The following is a 19,344-nucleotide window of genomic DNA, read 5'->3' on the forward strand; positions in this document are numbered from 1 at the left end:
AAGCAACAGAACATAGTGATTGAGAGGCTTTGAGGCCAGAGAGACCTGGATTCAAAACCCAGCTTTGATACTTATATCTATCATGATTTGAGGCAATTTAGTTTAGGTTGCTAAGGTTTTCTTATTGATAAGACAGGATAATAATTGATAGTACCTACTTTGTTGGGTTGTTGTGAGGGTTATATGAAAGGTCACCATAAGTCCTTAACACAGTGACTGGCACAGAATGTGACTATGCTGTTGTTGCTGTGTCACACTCAACTGCCACTTCTGCTCTTTGGCTCCAAACATTAAAAGCTCTAAGGGCTAGGATTCACATTAACTACTACTCACATACTGGGCACAAGTCTGTGGGAGGTGCACAAGCTGGAAGGGTGAAAAGACCTTTGGAGTCACAGGCAAGGCTTCACTGGCTCAAAATGAGCCCCAGACGTTATTTCAGACCTGACAACACTCTAAATGGAAGAAACCACAATTGTTCAATATGCATAAGTTGGGATCCAACCTGCCTCTGGCACCTGACCTGCTCTTCCCACACCATACCCTATGCTCCAGTCACAACTAACTTCACTATTTTAAACAATTCACCCTTTTTCATGTCTCTCAGCCTCTGTATGCCCTGTTCTTCACACCTCTTTCTCCTTCTTTTTTTTTACCATACTTTATCTTTTTAAATTGTTTTAGTTTTTATTTTTTAATTGCCAATGGATCTTCATTTTATTTTTTTATATGTGGTGCTGAGAATTGAACCGAAGTGACTCAAACATGCTAGGCAAGTGCTCTACCACTGAGCCACAACCCTAGCGCCTTTACCATACCTTAATACTTCATTTTAATTTTTAAAGTCAACTTGTTGTCTTATTTATTTTTAAATGCATATATAAACCCTAAAATTAATGGGATTTAATAATGTATTAATGGGGTTAATCAACATTAATGGGGTTTAATACTTCAAAGTCTACCTCAAATACTATTTCCTCTCTGAAGGTAACTCTGTTCAGTTCTCTCAAACAGAATTATACTTCCTTCCTGTATATCCCACAACACTTGTCCTTACTTCTATGGCAGCAGCTAACACAGAATAGTCATTTTTTTAAGTTGTAGATGGATACAATATCTTTATTTTATTTATTTACGTGTTGCTGAGGATCGAACCCAATGCCCCACATATGCAAGGCAAGCACTCTACCACTGAGCCATAACCTCAGCTCCCAGAATACTCATTTTTATTTACATGGTCAGTGTCTCTCACTGGACTCCAGGATCAGTGAAGGCAGGGTCTATCTTCCATCTACTGGGATTTTCTCAGCTTCACAGAGTACGTAACATGAGACCCATATGGCACGACACAGCTCATACATACTTGTTAAAGTATGAATGGATCTTGGAAATATGAAGAAATAATACAGTTAAAACCAACTATCCTATAACTATTCAGGCTTTTGCTAAGTACCCACTGAAACTATATGGCCACCTTTTCTATCTTTTGCTCATCCACCTATAAGAATACTTAATTTTGGCTTAAAAGGTCCTCTTACCTTTTCTATGGCCCATACTATGCTGAACATAATACATAAAATGAATTATAAAAAGGCAAAACACCAACTTCCTATTGGGGAAATGCAAAATGATAGGAAATGCTCTAAAAATGATAATAGAAACACAAAACCAAAATATTTTTCTGCAATATACTCTACAGAGACAACATAGCATGGTAGAAAGATCATGAGCATTAAATTCACAGATCCCTGAAGATGAAATCTGGCTCTATCATATACTTATTGAGGGAATTTGAACAAGTATGTTTCTGAACCATAAATTTTCCTACTTCTTTTAGACTGGAATCTCCATAATATTGGTTATCCTCAAGGAATGAAGAAAATTGTAGAGTCAAAAATGATATCTAGAATTTTGGAGGTGTCATCAACTAGGATAGCAGGTGAAAGAAGGTAAGAAGTCTCAGAGGAGAAAATGAGCTCCATTTTGAATGCACTGGGTCACCTGTGGGAAATTCAGATAGAGGTGACTGGGAAAGTGCTGAATACTGCAGAGCATTCCAGGCTGGAGATCTAGTCAGGAGGCCTGGTAAGGAGAGATGGGATGAGATCACCCAGCAAGAGTGCCAGATGAGAGGAACAAGGGCCAAGGACTGAACCCTGGGGCATTATCAACACTGATGAGAAACAAGAAAGAAAGGAAAGAGGAAGAAAAGGAAGAGTCTGAGACATAAGGGAAATTAGGCCAAGGAGGTAAAGAACTGGATGAATCAGAGAGTTATCAATGGTGCCAAGCACAGCACAGATGTTCAGAGAGATAAGATCTCAAAACTATCTTTAACTTAGTGATTTGATAGCTTACCTTCTTCAGAAGATCTTATCCTGAAAACATTATGAGAAGGGTGAGGAAGTAGTCAGGCTGCAAGGATGGAGGAGGTGGATGGGTGGTGAGTAGAGGCTCCTGAGAACTGTAAAAGTTCTCAATGGCTTGAGAAGAGATCACACTAGGTGGAACTATGAGGACCCATGAGTATGGGAGAGGCTTTGTGTGTTTATAGCCTGGGGGGAAGGAACCAATAGAAGAGGGAAAGATTGCAAGCGCAGAAGAGGAAGGAGGCTCCAAGAGTGTGAAGGCCCAGAAGCAGCAGGTAGAAAGGGATAGGGTCAAAGGCAGGAGAGAGACTGATCTTGAATAGGAGATGGGCACCTTCCCCTTTGAAATTGGAGGACTCTTATTCACATTTCATTCCACAGGCCAAATATTGCAGTCTCAATAAAGTACCTGAAATAGGAGTGCATCTTCAGAGCTTGTATCAAAAATTCTGTTAGAATTAGAGTTGGCAAAAACTGCCATATAGTGGGGGCAATTCTAATCTTAAATTGTGTCAACGAGGGTTGTATATAAAGAACCACTTACAACTTCTATATGAATTTAGACACAATGAGTAAGAGAAGTATCCCTTTGTGTAAAGATGACAGTTTGACTCTCCTTGATTAAGAAAGGACTTAAAAGATGGCTAATTATTGTTAGAAAATTATCAGTATCAATATAATCTTAAGATCTCCAACATTTAAATGGATATTTTGAATAACTCCATTCAATAGGTCAATTTTTTTAATTATTAGGATTTCACAGCTCACATCCTATAGAAACTAGTTCCTAAAACTACCTACCAGTGGAATTTTATGGCTGAAGTGATTAGCTAGTTATGAATATCCTAGAGTTCAGGTAAAAGATGGCTCTTGATATGTAGCTCAGAACTTTGGAATCACAACTGAGTGCTTGTAAAAGACCTCAGGACACCTGAAGATATTTTCTGGAGAGAATGCTAGGTTTATCTCTAGGCACTTCTATAGATTACATTGATGCTAAAATGTACTGAACTCCTGCCACATAAAAATGTAAGACAGCAAACTCTCAACAGAACAACACTGTTTTTTTTTAAACAACACAGAATATCTGCATTACAGATCCTTTTGAAGATTAAAATTTGGTACTTGCTAGAAACCTATTTAAAACACTGAATATTTAGAGAGAATGTAACCTTCAATTCTTCTGGAACTTCCCAGTTTAGTCTCAGTACAAGGTTAGTGCATCCCAAATCTCCAAAATACTTGGACCAAGGCTGGACCATATTATCTTCTTTAATCCATGTATCTTTACCCATAATCACCTTACTTTCTTATATGTCTATTACCTGTCTCCCTAACAAAACTTGAGTTCTAAGAATGCATGCAGCTTGTCCGTTTTGTTCTCAGGGCATGGGGCAGAGACTGGGCACATAGAAAACACTCTAACAATTTATCACATTATCAAATGAATGATGAAATATTTCCTTAACCCTCCACAATCAATCATAAAATCCTATCAATTCATCTTTACACCAACTCTTAAATTTATCCATTCCCCCTAATTTCTGCTTCCACCACTTTAACTCAGATCCTTCATTACTTCCTAACTGCTCTCTCTGTCCCAGTTTTCTTTCCCTCAGGTCCATCCTAACTACTGCTGCAATATTCACCTTGCTGAACGAAGTTGGCTGTAATCACATAAGCTCACTCCCTTCTAACACCCTCATAGCTCTCTACTGCTTATCAAATAAAGACCAAACTCTGGGCCTAACATTCTCAGCCCTCCATGATATGGCTCTGTACCTCCCTTCCCAGACTTCTCTCCCACTGCTCCTCAGTCATTCCCCACATTCCAATCACTTTGGATGACCAGGGCCAGACACTCTACCATGTCCAATGCCATTGTCCTTGAGCCTCTGTTTATGTTGTTCTCTCTGCCTAGAATGTTTTAGTTCATCCCTCATTTCTAAAATCCAAGGTCTAATTCAAACATTACTCGTTATGAAATTTACCCAAGGCTCTCTTGTCAAAAGTGACACCAGTTACAACCTATTTTAGGGTAAAGAATGGACTTTGTGAATCTTTATTTACTCCAAGAGAACTGAATGCCTCACTGAAGAAGTACTTGTTGAATAAATCAATCACATTTTATATGAGGCCACCCAAATTTCTCTGACTTCCTTAATAGTTAGTTAATAGAGTATGGGTAACAACTGACATAGCCAAGAAAACAGCAAAACATTTAGTGCAGATGGACACAACAGAAGATTTGGGTGATACACACTGGTGACCAATAAGTCAAGAAGCGATTTAAGCACTAGTAGAGGTTGTTGCCTAAGGCCTTTGATAAAGTTCTTTCTAATTCTAAGGCTTCACAAAAGAAACATAACCTGATGGCACTTCACAAATTATCCAGCCCTCTAAAAATATAGCCAAAACAACAGGAAATCCTCTCCCTGATTCCCTCTTTAGTTCCTAAACACAATCAATTCTTTGAGGAAAGAAATACTGATAATCGGTCATTTTTCCCCTAGAGTTTAGTTCATTTCATATAGAAACATTTGTCATTAGGGAAAAAAAAAAAAGTCATGTTACCTTTTGTGTCCATAGCACTTAGAAAATCACATAGTGTTTTCACATGCATTATTTCATAAGATTAATTCATTCAACAAATATTGATCAAACGCTTACTATAGAGCAGGCACTGCTCCAGATGATAATATGAGAAAATGAACATTAAACAAATATCCTATATGGCAAATGTTAAGTGTTATGAAGAAAAATGAAGCATTAATGGGCTATTTAATAGGCAATTTGGCTGATCTGTTTTATATAGGTTAGCCAAGAAATGATATTTAGAAAAATTCTGTAAAAGATGTGAGATATTATCTATTAGCATGATCTTAATTTTCTAGATTGGAGAAACTGAGACTCCGAATGGTTGTGATATGCCCCAAATCATCTAGAATAATTCTTGATCAACTACTAAAGTTAAAAAGAGGAATCAGACTTAGGAATGCTTAATTAAATTCCTTTCCCTCTACGTAACCTTATTTGGTGAACAAGAAATCCCATATATGCCCATCATTAATCCATCACCATGGGAATGGCCCACCTTTCAGCTCTAAAATATTTGCTTCAATCTGATTTGGTGAATAAAACAACTAAACTACCACTTTGTTTTCTTATATTATTGGGAAAAATTTTAACAGAATAAAGCAACAATTTAAAATATGTAGTTTTTATTTAAAATAGAAAGCAACATCTTTATAAACTTATTGTGTAAAAACAAGCAATGGAACAACTCATTAGCAAAACTTCAAAATCATGCCGAATGAACATAAATCTTCCCTTAATAGCCTGTCTCTGTGCTGCATACCTGTTGAAAGTGTGTGAAAACAAATTTGGCAAGGATTTTCTGCCAGGAACTTATGAGCCTGTGTGTACATGTGTAAGTGTTTTTCATTTGAGGAAACTGATGGCACTAACATTAGTGAAGTAAGAAGAAAATTGTAAGGACTGTTAGGAACTGTTACCCTCCACACCTAAACTGAATGAAACTTAAAAATATCTTCTTTTCTAAGGTGGGGCTGAAGATCTGGGCATATTACTAAAATTCAGAAGAGAAGAAGGAGGAACCTGTTCTGTTGCACGAGAATCAAGTTGGGCCATAAGGAAGGAGATCTCTGAGCCAGGCCTGGACGAACTGGTAGAATACTAAAAAGTGAAGTGAAAAGAACTGAGTGCATTCCACCAGGAGGGGACAAGACCCGAAGGCGGAAAAACCCTAAAGGAACAAAATAGTCTGCAATCAAACACAAAGTGCAATAAATGTGAAATACAATTAAAGATGTATTTGTAGGTACAACTATTATGTATATATTGTAGATAAGGAAACTGAAGTCCAAAGAATTTAAGTGATTCACCTAAGGGCAAACAAGGACAAACTGGAACTAAAGCCAAGGTTTTACATTCCCAGGTAGGTGCTCTTTCTGAAATAATATTCTGGCTTAGACTGGGGATGCATTATAGTGGGTGAGAGAGAATATTCCTTTGAAAAGTAACAATAAGTGAAGAGGTTGTTAATTGTCTGAAGACCACATGGCTGAATAACTGTAGTTGTGTTGATAAGAGCCGGGGTCTCTGGGAGAGCCTGTCCAGGGCCGCTGGCCCACCATCCTTCTCCCCCAGAGGCATAGCTCTTACCCATTTATATTTTAGGACTCAACTGACTAAGAAGAGTTATAAACCACAGGGGTTATTAGGAATGTAAATGAAAAGGAGTTCATTTTTCTTCTTTATTTTGACTGTCCAATATCAGAAGAACTGAGCCAATTGAGGCTGAGGATCAAATAATATAAAATTTTATTTATTTTATTTTTTTTATATTTATTTTTTAGTTATAGTTGGACGCAATACCTTTATTTCACTTATTTATTTTTACGTGGTGCTGAGGATCAAACCCAGGGCCTTGTGCATGTGAGGCGAGTGCTCTACCGCTGAGCCACAACCCCAGCCCAATATAAAATTTTAAAAGTGGGAAACAGAAATACATTGTAATGTATGTAGAGTTGGGAGGCCTGATTTCTAATACTGATTGGTTCTACTACTAAGAGTGGTGCTGGCTTTTGCAAAGTACTTCACCTCATAAAATTTATAAAACGAAGAGGCTGATCTAGCTGATGTCTAAGATTACCAAATTATAATTTTCTGTGATTTTCTGATTCCTTTGTGGACAAAGGAATAGAGGAAGAGTTGAAGGTAAAATAAAACTTTGGGAAGCCATATACAATTGTTGAATGCAACAGGAATGTGCCCTATTTAGAGACACATCAATCAATCCTGTAATTTGAATTTTTGTTGATAGAACTTTCTTATAACAGAGTACAATTAATAAATAAAAAGAACACACAAATTATCAGTTCTAAGAAATGGGAAAAAGGAATAGGAATCAACTAGGAAAGCTAGGAAGGCGTTCTTTCAACTTAATCCATAGACTTTCTTGTTGCCTATTATTGTTATTAGGAATATATATGGGTATTTAAAATTCAGCAAGTATTATGATTCATTAGAGAGTATTTTCTGTAGTGAAGACAGAGGGACACTTTCAACAGTCCTTGACTTTATACATCCCCCCCAAAAAAATTGGGGGAGGAGGCAAATGAATTGAGAATTGATAGGTAAGACTTCATAGTTTGAAAGAAGGGGAGCCAAAATTAAATGAGCCTAAGAAAATAGTCAAGGGGGGGGGCAAGAAAAAAGAAGAGTTCAAGTTCTTAAAAATATGTATTTGCTTTGGCTTACACATATATAAAGAAACTCTGGCAGATACTGCTATGAGTGGTTGTCAGTGCAGAAGACTAAGGGAGAAGGCATATGAGGGACAAGGATAAAAGGGAGACTTTTACCAAATAAATACCTTTGAATTTTTAACCAGTTAAACGTATTACCTATTTTAAATGGTAAACAAATAAAATTATTAAATGCCCCTTAAACTCAAATATTTGTAACAATTGAAAAATAAGAAATCCAAAGAAAGGAGGCATTAGAACAGAGTACCAACAGGGAAAGAAAATGTAAAGTTGTAGCACTGGGAGGTCTGAGGAATTCAAAGAGAGGAAGATCCAGGTTGTTGTAGTGACCAGCTGGAAAAGTCTCTGTGGAACCCAAAAAGAATCTCAGAAGCTTGGGACAGGCCAAACCAGCCCCCAACTAGAATAAAGAACAGCTTCCTGAAAATCTGCTATACAACTTGCATGGCCCTGGGTGCCTCAGGAATGTGGAATCCAAAATGGGATGACACCAGAACTTAAAAATAATAGGAAACTGGTTCTCTCTTACCCCCAAAAAAGAAAGAGGGAAGGAATGAAAAAACAAGTTTCTGGGAAAGTGATAAAAATGATTTATTAGTTAGAAAATGAGACCTGAGAAAAAGATAAAGGATTCTGCTTGTATCATTTAGCACAGAAAAGAGATAATATTTTGCTAAGATTTATTTAAGGCAGCCCTTGAAACGCAAACAGAAAGGAATGTCCTCTTAAAGTCACTTCTACCTTCATGAATGTTTGATTTGTGGGTTAATTCCCAGTGTGCTTCCTTGTAGGAGAGGCCCTGCTAATTTAGCATAGTGCAAGGCCTAATTAGTAAGAAGTATTAGTAATACTAGTAAGATTTGCAAGTGAACTCGAGGAAGCACATTAATTTTAATCAACTGAAAAATTCCTCACTTAAAAGTACAATGTGGGGGCTGAGGGTCGTAGCTCAGCAGCAGAGCATTTGCCTAGCATGCTCAGGGCTCTGGGTTTGTTCTCTAGCACCATAAAAATAAATAGAAAAGTAAGTAAAAGTACAATAAATACTTCTGAAATGCTAGCAGAGCTTTCTTTCTCTTAATGCCTACACAACTATAGGTGTTGTTTGTTTTACAATAATCATTAACTGAGTGTTTGTATTTTATAAACAGTTTTTTAAAGAGTACCCCCCGCCTCCCCCCAAAAAAAAAATTACAACTAAGGTTATCCTTTCAAGGGACAATTTACCTTTGTGGCAAAGCCAAAGGCTCAAGTCAGACTTTCTATCATGCTGAGCCAGTCCCATAATAGAGCTACATCAACAATTTGGCCTATCCAAAGAATAACACACATCAGGGCCGGAGACCTACTCTCTTTGAAGAGTTCTCACTTGCAATCCAGACCACTGAAAACTGAGGCATTGGAAGAGGAAAGAGAAACAACAGGGCAGGAACCAGAGAGTACAGAAGGGAAAATGGGTTCTGAGAACTAATATATCTATATATTTTTCAAATCTTAAGTCAGGTTCAACAAAACAAAGTTTAGTTTGTATATGAGTTGGAAAAATAAATAGTTTAGACCCAGAGAGATAAAGGGACTTGCTAACAGTCATGAATCCTTTTGTGAAGTTTTTTTCCTTCGTGTAATTTTTCCCATATAAATTATTTGTGGTATCTTGGACAATACATATTTTAAAAAGTAAATAATAAACAGTGAATTATTGTAGAGTCAAAATTCCTTACTTCCAGTCTACTGTTCTTTATATTTCTTAAACTGGAAAGATTTAGACCACTGGTTCCATTTTTTTCTTACTATGTAACTACTCTACGCAGGAACAGAAGCACCTGGGTAAAGAGCCATTTTGTGTAGAGCTGTCTTAAACTCCTTTTGTCATCCCAAACTAAAAATGCCTCCACAGCTATAGCTAAATCTGTTACTTCTATTCCATTTTCAAGTCAAAAAAGCTTAACTTTCTTCTCAAATTGAAAGACAAAAATGCAATTTAATTAAGGGCAGTTTTGTTAACAGAGACAGTTTAGTTAAGTTTTATATTGTAAATATAAAACCTATCAATCTAATTCTTTATAATTCTTTAAATGGCATCTGTTGGATAGCAGTCCCCTAAAATGTATTTGATGTTAGCCCTCAGGATTCAATGGCTAATTGGTTAGCTGGTGAAACATCTTGGAGGCTTTGCTTCTCTATCTGTTGCTTTGTTTCAGTAGATAACTATGAGAAAGAAAACTAAGATTTAGTCAAGTATTTGGGAAGTCTGAAACCCTTGGCCAAAGGAAGACTGGTATTTCTTTCACCTGTGTTTCCTACTACAGGAAGAACAGAATTGACTTTGCTGCAAGAATCCATCCAGACAACTATGTAACAAGACCAAAGACCTGGAGTCCTCCTCTTTGGCTCAGAGTGCTTTATTCTATTCCTGTCCCCAGCAGCAATGCTCTAATGTCACAAAAGGGACCGTACAAGAGAGCAAACCCATCCTCTCCACTATATTAACCACAGACTCTGCTGATTTGCAATAGTAACATCTTCTTTATATTTAAAGACAGAATTTCAAATGTGTGTGTCTAAGAGATTCCACAGGGCTATACTATATTATCTTCTTTTTCTTCTTTTTATTGACACTAATAAATATTCTTTTTCCTTCCTTTTGGTGCTGGCTATTGAACTCAGGGTCTTGTGCATGTGCTCTATCACTGAGCTACCCCACAATCCCTATGTCCTCTTTTTCTGATCTGACCTGAAGCCAATACCAGAAGTCCTATTAACAGAGTTGACAAGAAGATCCACAAATGATCCTTACCAGCAACTAAATGGTAAAACAACCCCTGAAAATCAGAACCAAAAAAAAGCTAACTACTTCTCTTCTCCCCACTCTGACAAAACGCCACAGCTCTTTCTCCCCACCTCCCACAGCCTTTTAGGAAAGGGGCATCTGCGGCTGCACCTCCTCCAACTCACTTTCTGCGTCAAATAGTATGGGTCAAAGTCCTCCAGGGGAACCGCAACCAGGCCTTGGGGGATGTCCCCGTAGATAAAAGGCAAACTCTTCCCTGCTTCCAGGTCACTGTTTGGCTTGGGCTTGCTGTCTTCATCGTCTTCCCGATGGCTGCCATCGGCCTTTGGTGGTTTCTTGAGCTTGCTCTCAGCAATGCGCCTCTCAATGTTTGCCAGCGACTCAGGGGTGAAAGGCTTGAAACTATCAGGGCCTGGTGGTGCAAGCAGCCGCGCTGCCATCTTCTCATCCTGCAGCAGCTTCGTTAGTTATGCTGCTTCCAGGACAGGTCAGCTCTAGAAGAAACAGCAACACAGACAGCATTAATCAATCACTGTTCTAAAAAGAGGCCAGACTAAACCATCTCACTCTCAACCCTATTCACAACCTTTGCAACACAGTCTCTTCCATGACTTCTTTTTTCTTCAGGAAATCTGTGGCGTGAATGGACTAGGTAATGTTCATAATCACCCCTCACAGAATGATCAGCCTGGCAAATGGAAAGATAGGAGACTCCTGGGTTGCTAGCAATTGTTACATTTACTTAGATCCAACTTACTGTTAGAAACCATAGACAACAAAATGAAGTATTCCCTATCCTCAGGGAAGTTCTATTCTAAATTAATAAGGCATATTTAACATTCTGTTGGGCATATATTAACTCGTGTGGCCTTATATGCTCAGGTCACCTTCCTTTCCTGGATCTCCACTCCCCAAAAAGCAGTCCTCTTTAAGGGCAACACAAGGATAAGTTGCTCCTCTTCTCAAATTTCACTTGCTGAAAACAAAATTAGCCCTTAGAAACTTTGTGGGCACAAAAAATGAATACAATAGCTTCTGTCTGCTTTAGTCCTTCCACTTCAAGTTATTTTTCAATTTACCAAGTTGCTTAAAATCTATCCACTATAAAAGTCCATAAGTATCTTCTTCTAAGACAAAGCTCCTGCCTGAGACAAACACTAAACATGGTTTCTGTGGTGAGGGCAGACACTTCTCTATAAATACCTCCTGCTTGGCAATGAGAAAAAGCAAGTGCGAGTAGAATTCCAGAGAGCTTGTTCTGTCCTGCCATGGTGGAGACCCCCAGAGGGGCTCAAGTCCAAAGTATGAGGCGTGAAATGGAGAAACAACCCAAAATTCTTTTCTAAAATGAAAGACTGAATGCCATACAGGAGCTGGGGACTTCTAAGCCTGGTATTTGAAAAGCCGGGTTATCCATATACAAGCTTTAAATGGAGGAATTCTGGTGGCAAAAGCAACAGTGCTCAGTTCCTGCCAGAACACATAGACAGAGTCTGGCAGCTCACCTGATGCTCAAAGTGCCACTTTCTTCCATTAGCTTTGTGGGCTCTAAAAGGACAACCTGGGAAAAAATTTAAAAGGTTAACAATTCTTTTCCCTCCTACTTAGCCCTCAGGGTCCATTTCAAGGCAAGAATCCATAAAACTTGAAGTTCCTCAAGAGAATGGTAGTAGAATTAACTCTAAGTAATTTGGGAGTGCAATTTCTGAGAACTCCTTTCGTGAATCCACCTGCTCTGTAACCCCCATCCCTACCCCCATCCCACCCACACCCCAGGCTCTGTCTATTGGTGGTGACTGCAGGGTGCTGCTGTGCAGCCTAGAGCATCTGTATGTGGGCTGGGCACTTCACCTACTCCAGGGTTGATAAGGCCAGAACAACACACTTATCCCAGGTAGGTCCACATCGTTAGCCTCATGCTGCAGAGAAAAACATTCCACAGACAGGAGATGGGGCCAGAAAAATAACTGCATAGGACTTTAGAGCTGCAAGACATGTAGGTCCAGTCATTCCATTCTGTAGATGAGAAGGGATCTTAAGAGACGGCTTACCCAAAGTCCCAGGGCCAGGATTAAAAGTCACAGCCAAGAGCTCTGACATCTCATACTTCTTTTATTACAACAATAATCAGTTACCCACATCCTATCATATCTCCTATTAGTCCCCTAAAGCAACAGACTGGTACATTAAGGAAATCAAATAAAATGTTATGGCTCTATTGATCCTTTATTTATAAATATCCCCCCACATTGAATTCTTTTTCTCTCATTCCTTTCCTCCTGCCTATTAAATAAACCCCTCCTTCTCCACAAAGCCTTCCTAACAACTCCAGCCTTTGTTAATTCTTCCCTTTGTGCTCCTACAACGCTCCATCATGATCAGAGCTAACACTGATCATGGGCTGTTTCAAGCTCTTTGCTTGAATTAACTCACTTGTTTCCAAAACAACATATGAGGTAGGTATTATTACCATTTAACAAATGAAGAAACAGAGGCTTAGAGAACTAATACTCTTGTCTGAAGTCACACAGCTAGAAAATGACAAAGTCAGGACTCAAAACACCTAAAGTCACTTGTTTTGACACTTAAAACCACTGCCAAAACCAGAACCCACAATGGAACCCCAAAACTAGGACTCCCTGGCTTCTATATTCACATTCATCTTCAACCCTAGGTCACTCCTCTACTCAGAGGACAAAGAACACTTAGGATGCTGACAAATTCTAGTGATGTAACTACAGGCAGCTGGGCTCCTCATGGCAGTCCACAGCTAGGTCCTCTGCTCTTGCTCTGCTTCTGCTTCCTCTTGCCTTCTTCAGGACAGTGTCCTCTCAGTCATCTCTGCTTCCCAGCACATCTTCAACCTTCCTTTTTCCTTCCTCTATCTTTTTCCTGTACATCCTCATCTTCCAACTCACTCCTCATTCAGCCTCAGTAACACTATGTTATCTTGGTTCTAAACACAGCTGTAGTCTCCTCTCTCCCTCCTCCTCTAAGGGTTGGCTTTCTGACATTTCTATTACACTCTTTCTTTTAGGGATCTCAACTACTCAAAATAATCTGTATACAATGACTTTCAAATTTCTGTCAGCAGCCCTGACTGTTTTTCTGAGTCCCTCAGTTATCTCAAGGGGACTTGTCAACATTTCAAAATTCAAGCATTTAAAACTACTCTTACTTCCAAAGTGGATTCCTCCCAACTTTCTCATTTTTGTTACTAGGACCATGTTTTTTCCAATCATCTAACATGGAATCTCAGTCACCTCTACCCAGTTCTCCTTTGCTATCTACAACAAGTCAGTCACCAGTCTTCCCAATCCTTCCTGCAGAGCCTCCATTTTCAATTGCATCATCTACTGCAAAAGGTCCTACTGCAAAAGCCTCTCCCCTGGTAGATCATCTTCAATCTACCAGGTACATCTCCACAGATCTTTTTCACCAAAAATCCTGCTTTCTTTATGTTACTTCCCTCCTGCAAACCTACCACAGTTATAGAACTGATTCCAGACTCCTGTCATGTCACTACTACTCAAGGCCTTCAGTGACTTTACGCTTCTCAAGCATTCTCTTCCACTGGTTCCCTGCAAGAACATCTGCTCTGGTGACTGTTGTCTATTTTTTAATGTTTCTTTCTAAAGGTAAACATAATACAATATAGTAAATGAATCTGCAGTACACAACTTGATTATTCTGTACAAATGTGTACATCTGTGTAACCACCTCTAAGATCAAGACAGAGAAGATTTATTTCTCAGATGGCTCTCGTAAGCTCTCTTATCAATAACCACCTCCAGTAAATGTTGTTCTGACATCTATCACTATAGATTAGTTTCACTGCTTCTTGAACTTCACCTAAGTAAAATATAAACAACTCCTGGATGTATGGCTTCTTTCCAACCTTATTTCTATGAATCCACCTTTGTTGTGAGTATGGCACACATTCTTTTGTTGCTGTGTAGTATTCCATGTATACATGTAGTACAATTTATTTACCAATCTACTTTTACAGCCATGTAGATTATTTGTCATTTTAGGCTATTATGAATAAAAGCTACTAAGGACATTTCTGTTTATGTCTTTTGATGGCCATATATATTCCCATTTTTTGGCATATAACAAGGGGAAGAATCTGGGTCAGAAGGCACATATTTAGCTTTAATGATATTCCTATCAACAACGTAAGAGAATTCCAGTCCCTCTACTTCCTCACCAACATTTGTAAATGACAGTCTTAATTTCACCCATCCTGGTGGGTGGACTATAGTATCACAGTTGTTTAAAAAATTATTTATTGAGGTAAAACACATAAAATTAACTATTTTTAAAAAGAAAAACTCAGTAGCAATTTAGTTCCAAAACCTTCCCATCATTCCAAAGTAAAACCTCTTGTCCATTAAGCAGTTCAGTTTTTCCCCATCTCCCTACCGCCAGTCCCAGTTCCTTGTAACCAGTCTATATTTTCTCTCTACTGATCAATTCTGAATATTCCATATCAAAGAAATCATTCCATATGTATCTTTTTGTGTCTGGCTTCTTAGAATAACAATATCAAGGTCCCTTCACATGTAGCATATAACAGTACTTCATTCCTTTCTATGGATGAATGATATTACATATGTATATATTACAATTTACATATACATTCACCCATTGATAGACATTTGGGTTCGTTCCACCTCTTGGTTATTATGAATAGTGTATACACATGTACTTGTCTTAGTTCCCATGTTCAATTTTTCAAAGCATGGACCTAGGAGTGCAATCGCAGAGCCACATGGTAATTCTTTGTTTAACGTTTCTGTAGAACTGCCAAACTATTTTCCACAGCAGCCTAACCATTTTTCATCCTCAATAGCAAAGTAAAAAGGTTACAATTTCTCCACTACCTTGTCAAACTTGTTATTTTCCCTTTTTCCTATCCCTTCCCTTCCCTTACTTCAAATTATGGCCATCCTAGTTATGAGGTAGTATCTCTTTTTCATATTTGCATTTTCCTAATGACACTGATGCATTTTTCATGTGTTTGTTGGTTCACTACATGTTGGTTTTTTTTTTTTTTTCCACTTTAGTAGTGGGGATTGAACCCAGGGGCACTTTGCCACTGAGCTACCTCCCTGGGACTTTTCTTTCTTTCTTTGTTCTGAGACAGAGTCTTACTAAATTGCTTAGGACCCTAATAAATTGATAAAGTTGGCTTTAAACTTGTGATCCTCCTGACCCAGCCTCCTGAGTCACTGGGATTACAGGTGTGCACCACCATGCCTGGCTTCACTACAATTGTAATTATCAATGTTTGATGATATGGAGCATCTTTTTCTAGGTTTACTGGCTATTTAGATATCTGTTCTACAAAGTGCAGGTTTCAATCTTTGCTCACTTTCTTCTATTGTGTTTACATTTTTCTAATTATTTTATGGCAGTTCTTTATCTACTCTCTATGTAAGTCCAAGTATTTACCTCACCTTTATTTTCTTAGTGATATCATCTGATAAGCATTAATTCTTTTTTTTTTTTTAAGAGAGAGAGAGAGAGAATTTCAATATTTATTTTTCAGTTTTTGGCGGACACAACATCTTTGTTGGTATGTGGTGCTGAGGATCGAACCCAGGCCGCATGCATGCCAGGCGAGTGTGCTACCGCTTGAGCCACATCCCCAGCCCAGCATTAATTCTTAATTTTACTAAAATCTAACCTATTAATCTTATCTTTCAAGTTGGTGCCTTTTAATTTTTTAAAGAAACCTGCCTCTCCCAAGATCACACAGGTATTCTATGTTTTCCTCTAAGCTTTATTGCTTTATCTTTCTCATTTAGATTTGTAATCCATTTGGAATAGAATTTTGTATATGATGAGAGGTAGAGGTTCCTTTTTTTTCCCAATATTCAACTGACCCAGCATCACTTAATAAAATGTTACTTTCTCTAAGTACTAAATATATGTCCATTTATTTTCTTGTCCTAAACCTCCTGAAGTCTTTCTTTCTCTTTCTTTCTTTCTTTCTTTCTTTCTTTCTTTCTTTCTTTCTTTCTTTCTTTCTTTCTTTCTTTCCTTCCTTCCTTCCTTCCTTCCTTCTCTCTCTCTCTCTCTCTCTCTCTCTCTCTCTCTCTCTCTCTCTCTCTTTCTCTCTTTCTTTCTTTCTTTCTTTCTTTCTTTCTTTCTTTCTTTCACCTAAGCTATATTCATCCATCAAATCAACACTGTCTTGCAAAAAGTGAAAATAAACATTTCATATATAGAATGAACTTAGAGACCATCAAGTCCAGCTTTCCTTATCTGTAAATTAAGTAAGACAGGCTGGACTGCTAACTGCCAATTAGGATAGATGCAGAGCTAGAACCCAAGTTTCTTGCCTTCCAATATACAGTTGACCCTTGAATAATATAGCTTTTTTAAAAAATAAATTTCTGTTGTTTTATTTTATTTATTTATTTTTTTTGAGTGGGAGAATTTATTTATTTATTTATTTTTAGTTTTCGATGGACACAACATCTTTGTTTGTATGTGGTGCTGAGGATCGAACCCAGGCCGCACGCATACCAGGCGAGTGCGCTATCGCTTGAGCCACATCCCCAGCCCTGAATAATATAGCTTTGAACTGCATAAGTCCACTTGTATGAAGATTTTTTTTAAAGATTTGTGACAATTTGAAAATAATCACAGTAGGCAGAAATAGTGAAAAATTAAGAAAAAGGTGTGTCATGAAGGTACAAAATATACATAGATAATAGTCTATTTGATCATTTATTACCATAAAGTATGTAAAAATCCATTATAAAAAGTTAAAATCTATTAAATCATAACTGCATAAAATTAACTGTAGTACATATAGTATATAATTCTGTAATAATTTTGAAGCCACCCCTGGTTGCTACTACAGTGAGCTCCTGATGTGCTGCTAATCATCTCCATGTGAACAATTCTACCCTATAGCAAATTCTATACCTCAATAAAGTGATTTCTTGCAGCTCTTGTATATTTTCCTCCAGTCATATATTCATAATATGCAAAATAAGTATTAACTGACCATTATTGATTGGTAAGACTTCCATCAACAACAGGATATTAGTTTAAGTTTGGGGAGAGTCAAAAGCTAAATGTGAATTTTTGACTGCATGAGAGGGTGGGTGTCCAATCTGTGTTGTTCAAGGGTCAACTGTAATGCTCTTTTCCCTGAGCCACAGTCTCTCAGTCAATGCACCATATCCATCATACCACTACTCTCTCTGCTGCTCATCTTCCTGCAGTGCTAAAGGTAAAGACATGACCAAGCCCAGATATGAAGCAACAAGAAAAGTGACTTTTGGCCCTCAGAGTCCCAAAAGAAATGAACTTGACTCAAAGTTGAGGGCAATAGATGGCTAGGGCTTTCTTCTCTTGGTCATCCAGGAGGATTAAGACCTTAAAATGCCATTTGTAGCCTGGCAAATAATGAACAATTCAAATTAAAGATTATGGGGTGGAAAATAGAAAGAAAACTGACATTGAAGTGAGGTTATAACAGGGATGAACGGTAGGGAAGTCATCCATGAGGAGTTGAGGAAGGAAACACTCTGTGCAAGGATGCACAAGAAAATATGCTGGGAGGGGCTGGGGCTGGGGCTGGGGCTGGGGCTGAGCGGTAGTGCACTTGCCTGGCATGTGTGAGGCACTGGTTTGATACTCAGCACTGCATATGAATAAATAAAAAATAAAGGTCTATCAACAACTACAAAAATATTTTTTAAAAAAAGAAGAAGAAAATATGCTGGGAAAAGGAACAAATAAAAAGTAGCAAGTAGTACTGAAATCATGTCTTGGGCTGGGGATGTAACTCAGTGGTGGAGCACTTGCCTAGTATAACTGAGGTCCTCAGTTCAAGCCTCATTACTGCAAACAGAAGAAAACAAAACCAAAACCCAAAAACCCATAAAACCTTGTCACAGACTTGAAGAAGAAGAACAAAGGTGGAGGACTCACACTTCCTGATATCAAAACTTACTATGGTTATAGTAATTAAAAGTTTGGTATTGGCATAAAAACAGACATAGAAGACCAATGAAATGGATAAATCTTCACATATATGGTTAAGTGACTTTCTTTTCTTTTTTATAAATTATTATTTTTTTTAATTGTAGATGGACACATACCTTTATTTTATTTTTTATATGTGGTGCCCAGGATTGAACCCAGTGCCTCACGCATGCTAGGCAAGCACTCTATCACAGAGCCACAACCTCGGCCCGGTGAAGTGACTTTCAACAAGAGTACCAAGAGCATTCAATGGGAAAAGGACAATCATTTCAATAAATGGTACTGGGAAAACTGGATATCCATATGTAAAAGAATGAAACTGGACCCTTATTTTATACCATTTGCAAAAATGAACACAAAGTGGATCAAAGACCTAAATATAAGAGACTGAAACTATAAAACTCTTAGCAAAACTCATGAGGGAAAAGCTTCATAACATCAGACTTGACAGTGATTTCTTGGATATGATGCCAAAAGCACCGGAAAAGGAAAAAAGAAAGAAAGAACAGACAAAATGAACTTCATCAAAATTTGATAGCATCAAAGGATACTATCAAGAGAGTGAAAAGGCAACCCACAGAAGGGGAGGAAATATTTGCAAATAATATACCTCAGGAATTAATACACAGAATATATAAAGAACTCCTACAGCTCAATAACAACCATAAAGTTTAAAAATTAAAAGATTTAAATAGACATTTCTCCAAAGAATATATAGAAATGGCCAATAAGCACATGCAAAGATGTTCAATATCACTGAGCATTAGGTAAATGTAAACCAGAATCAGAAAATATCATTTTGTACTCATTAGGATGGCAATTATATTTAAAAACAAGCAAATAAACAAGCAAAAAAGAAAACAATGAGTGTTGATAAGGATGT

At 37.8% G+C, this 19,344-nt stretch overlaps 1 protein-coding gene across 5 annotated transcripts in view; it reads right to left on the bottom strand.

Annotated features, from left to right (window-relative positions):
* Positions 1 to 10,891, bottom strand: part of Scn8a (sodium voltage-gated channel alpha subunit 8) — a 113,608-nt gene extending 102,717 nt beyond the window's left edge. For all 5 annotated transcript variants that reach the window (XM_077799304.1, XM_026398646.2, XM_026398645.2 and 2 more), the window contains exon 1: positions 10,616 to 10,891. In XM_077799304.1, the coding sequence (XP_077655430.1) occupies positions 10,616 to 10,891 (276 nt within the window). The remainder of the gene's footprint in view (positions 1 to 10,615) is intronic.
* Between the last annotated feature and the right edge of the window lie 8,453 nt (positions 10,892 to 19,344).

Source organism: Urocitellus parryii, chromosome 5 (assembly GCF_045843805.1).
Source record: "Urocitellus parryii isolate mUroPar1 chromosome 5, mUroPar1.hap1, whole genome shotgun sequence".
NCBI lineage: Eukaryota > Metazoa > Chordata > Mammalia > Rodentia > Sciuridae > Urocitellus > Urocitellus parryii.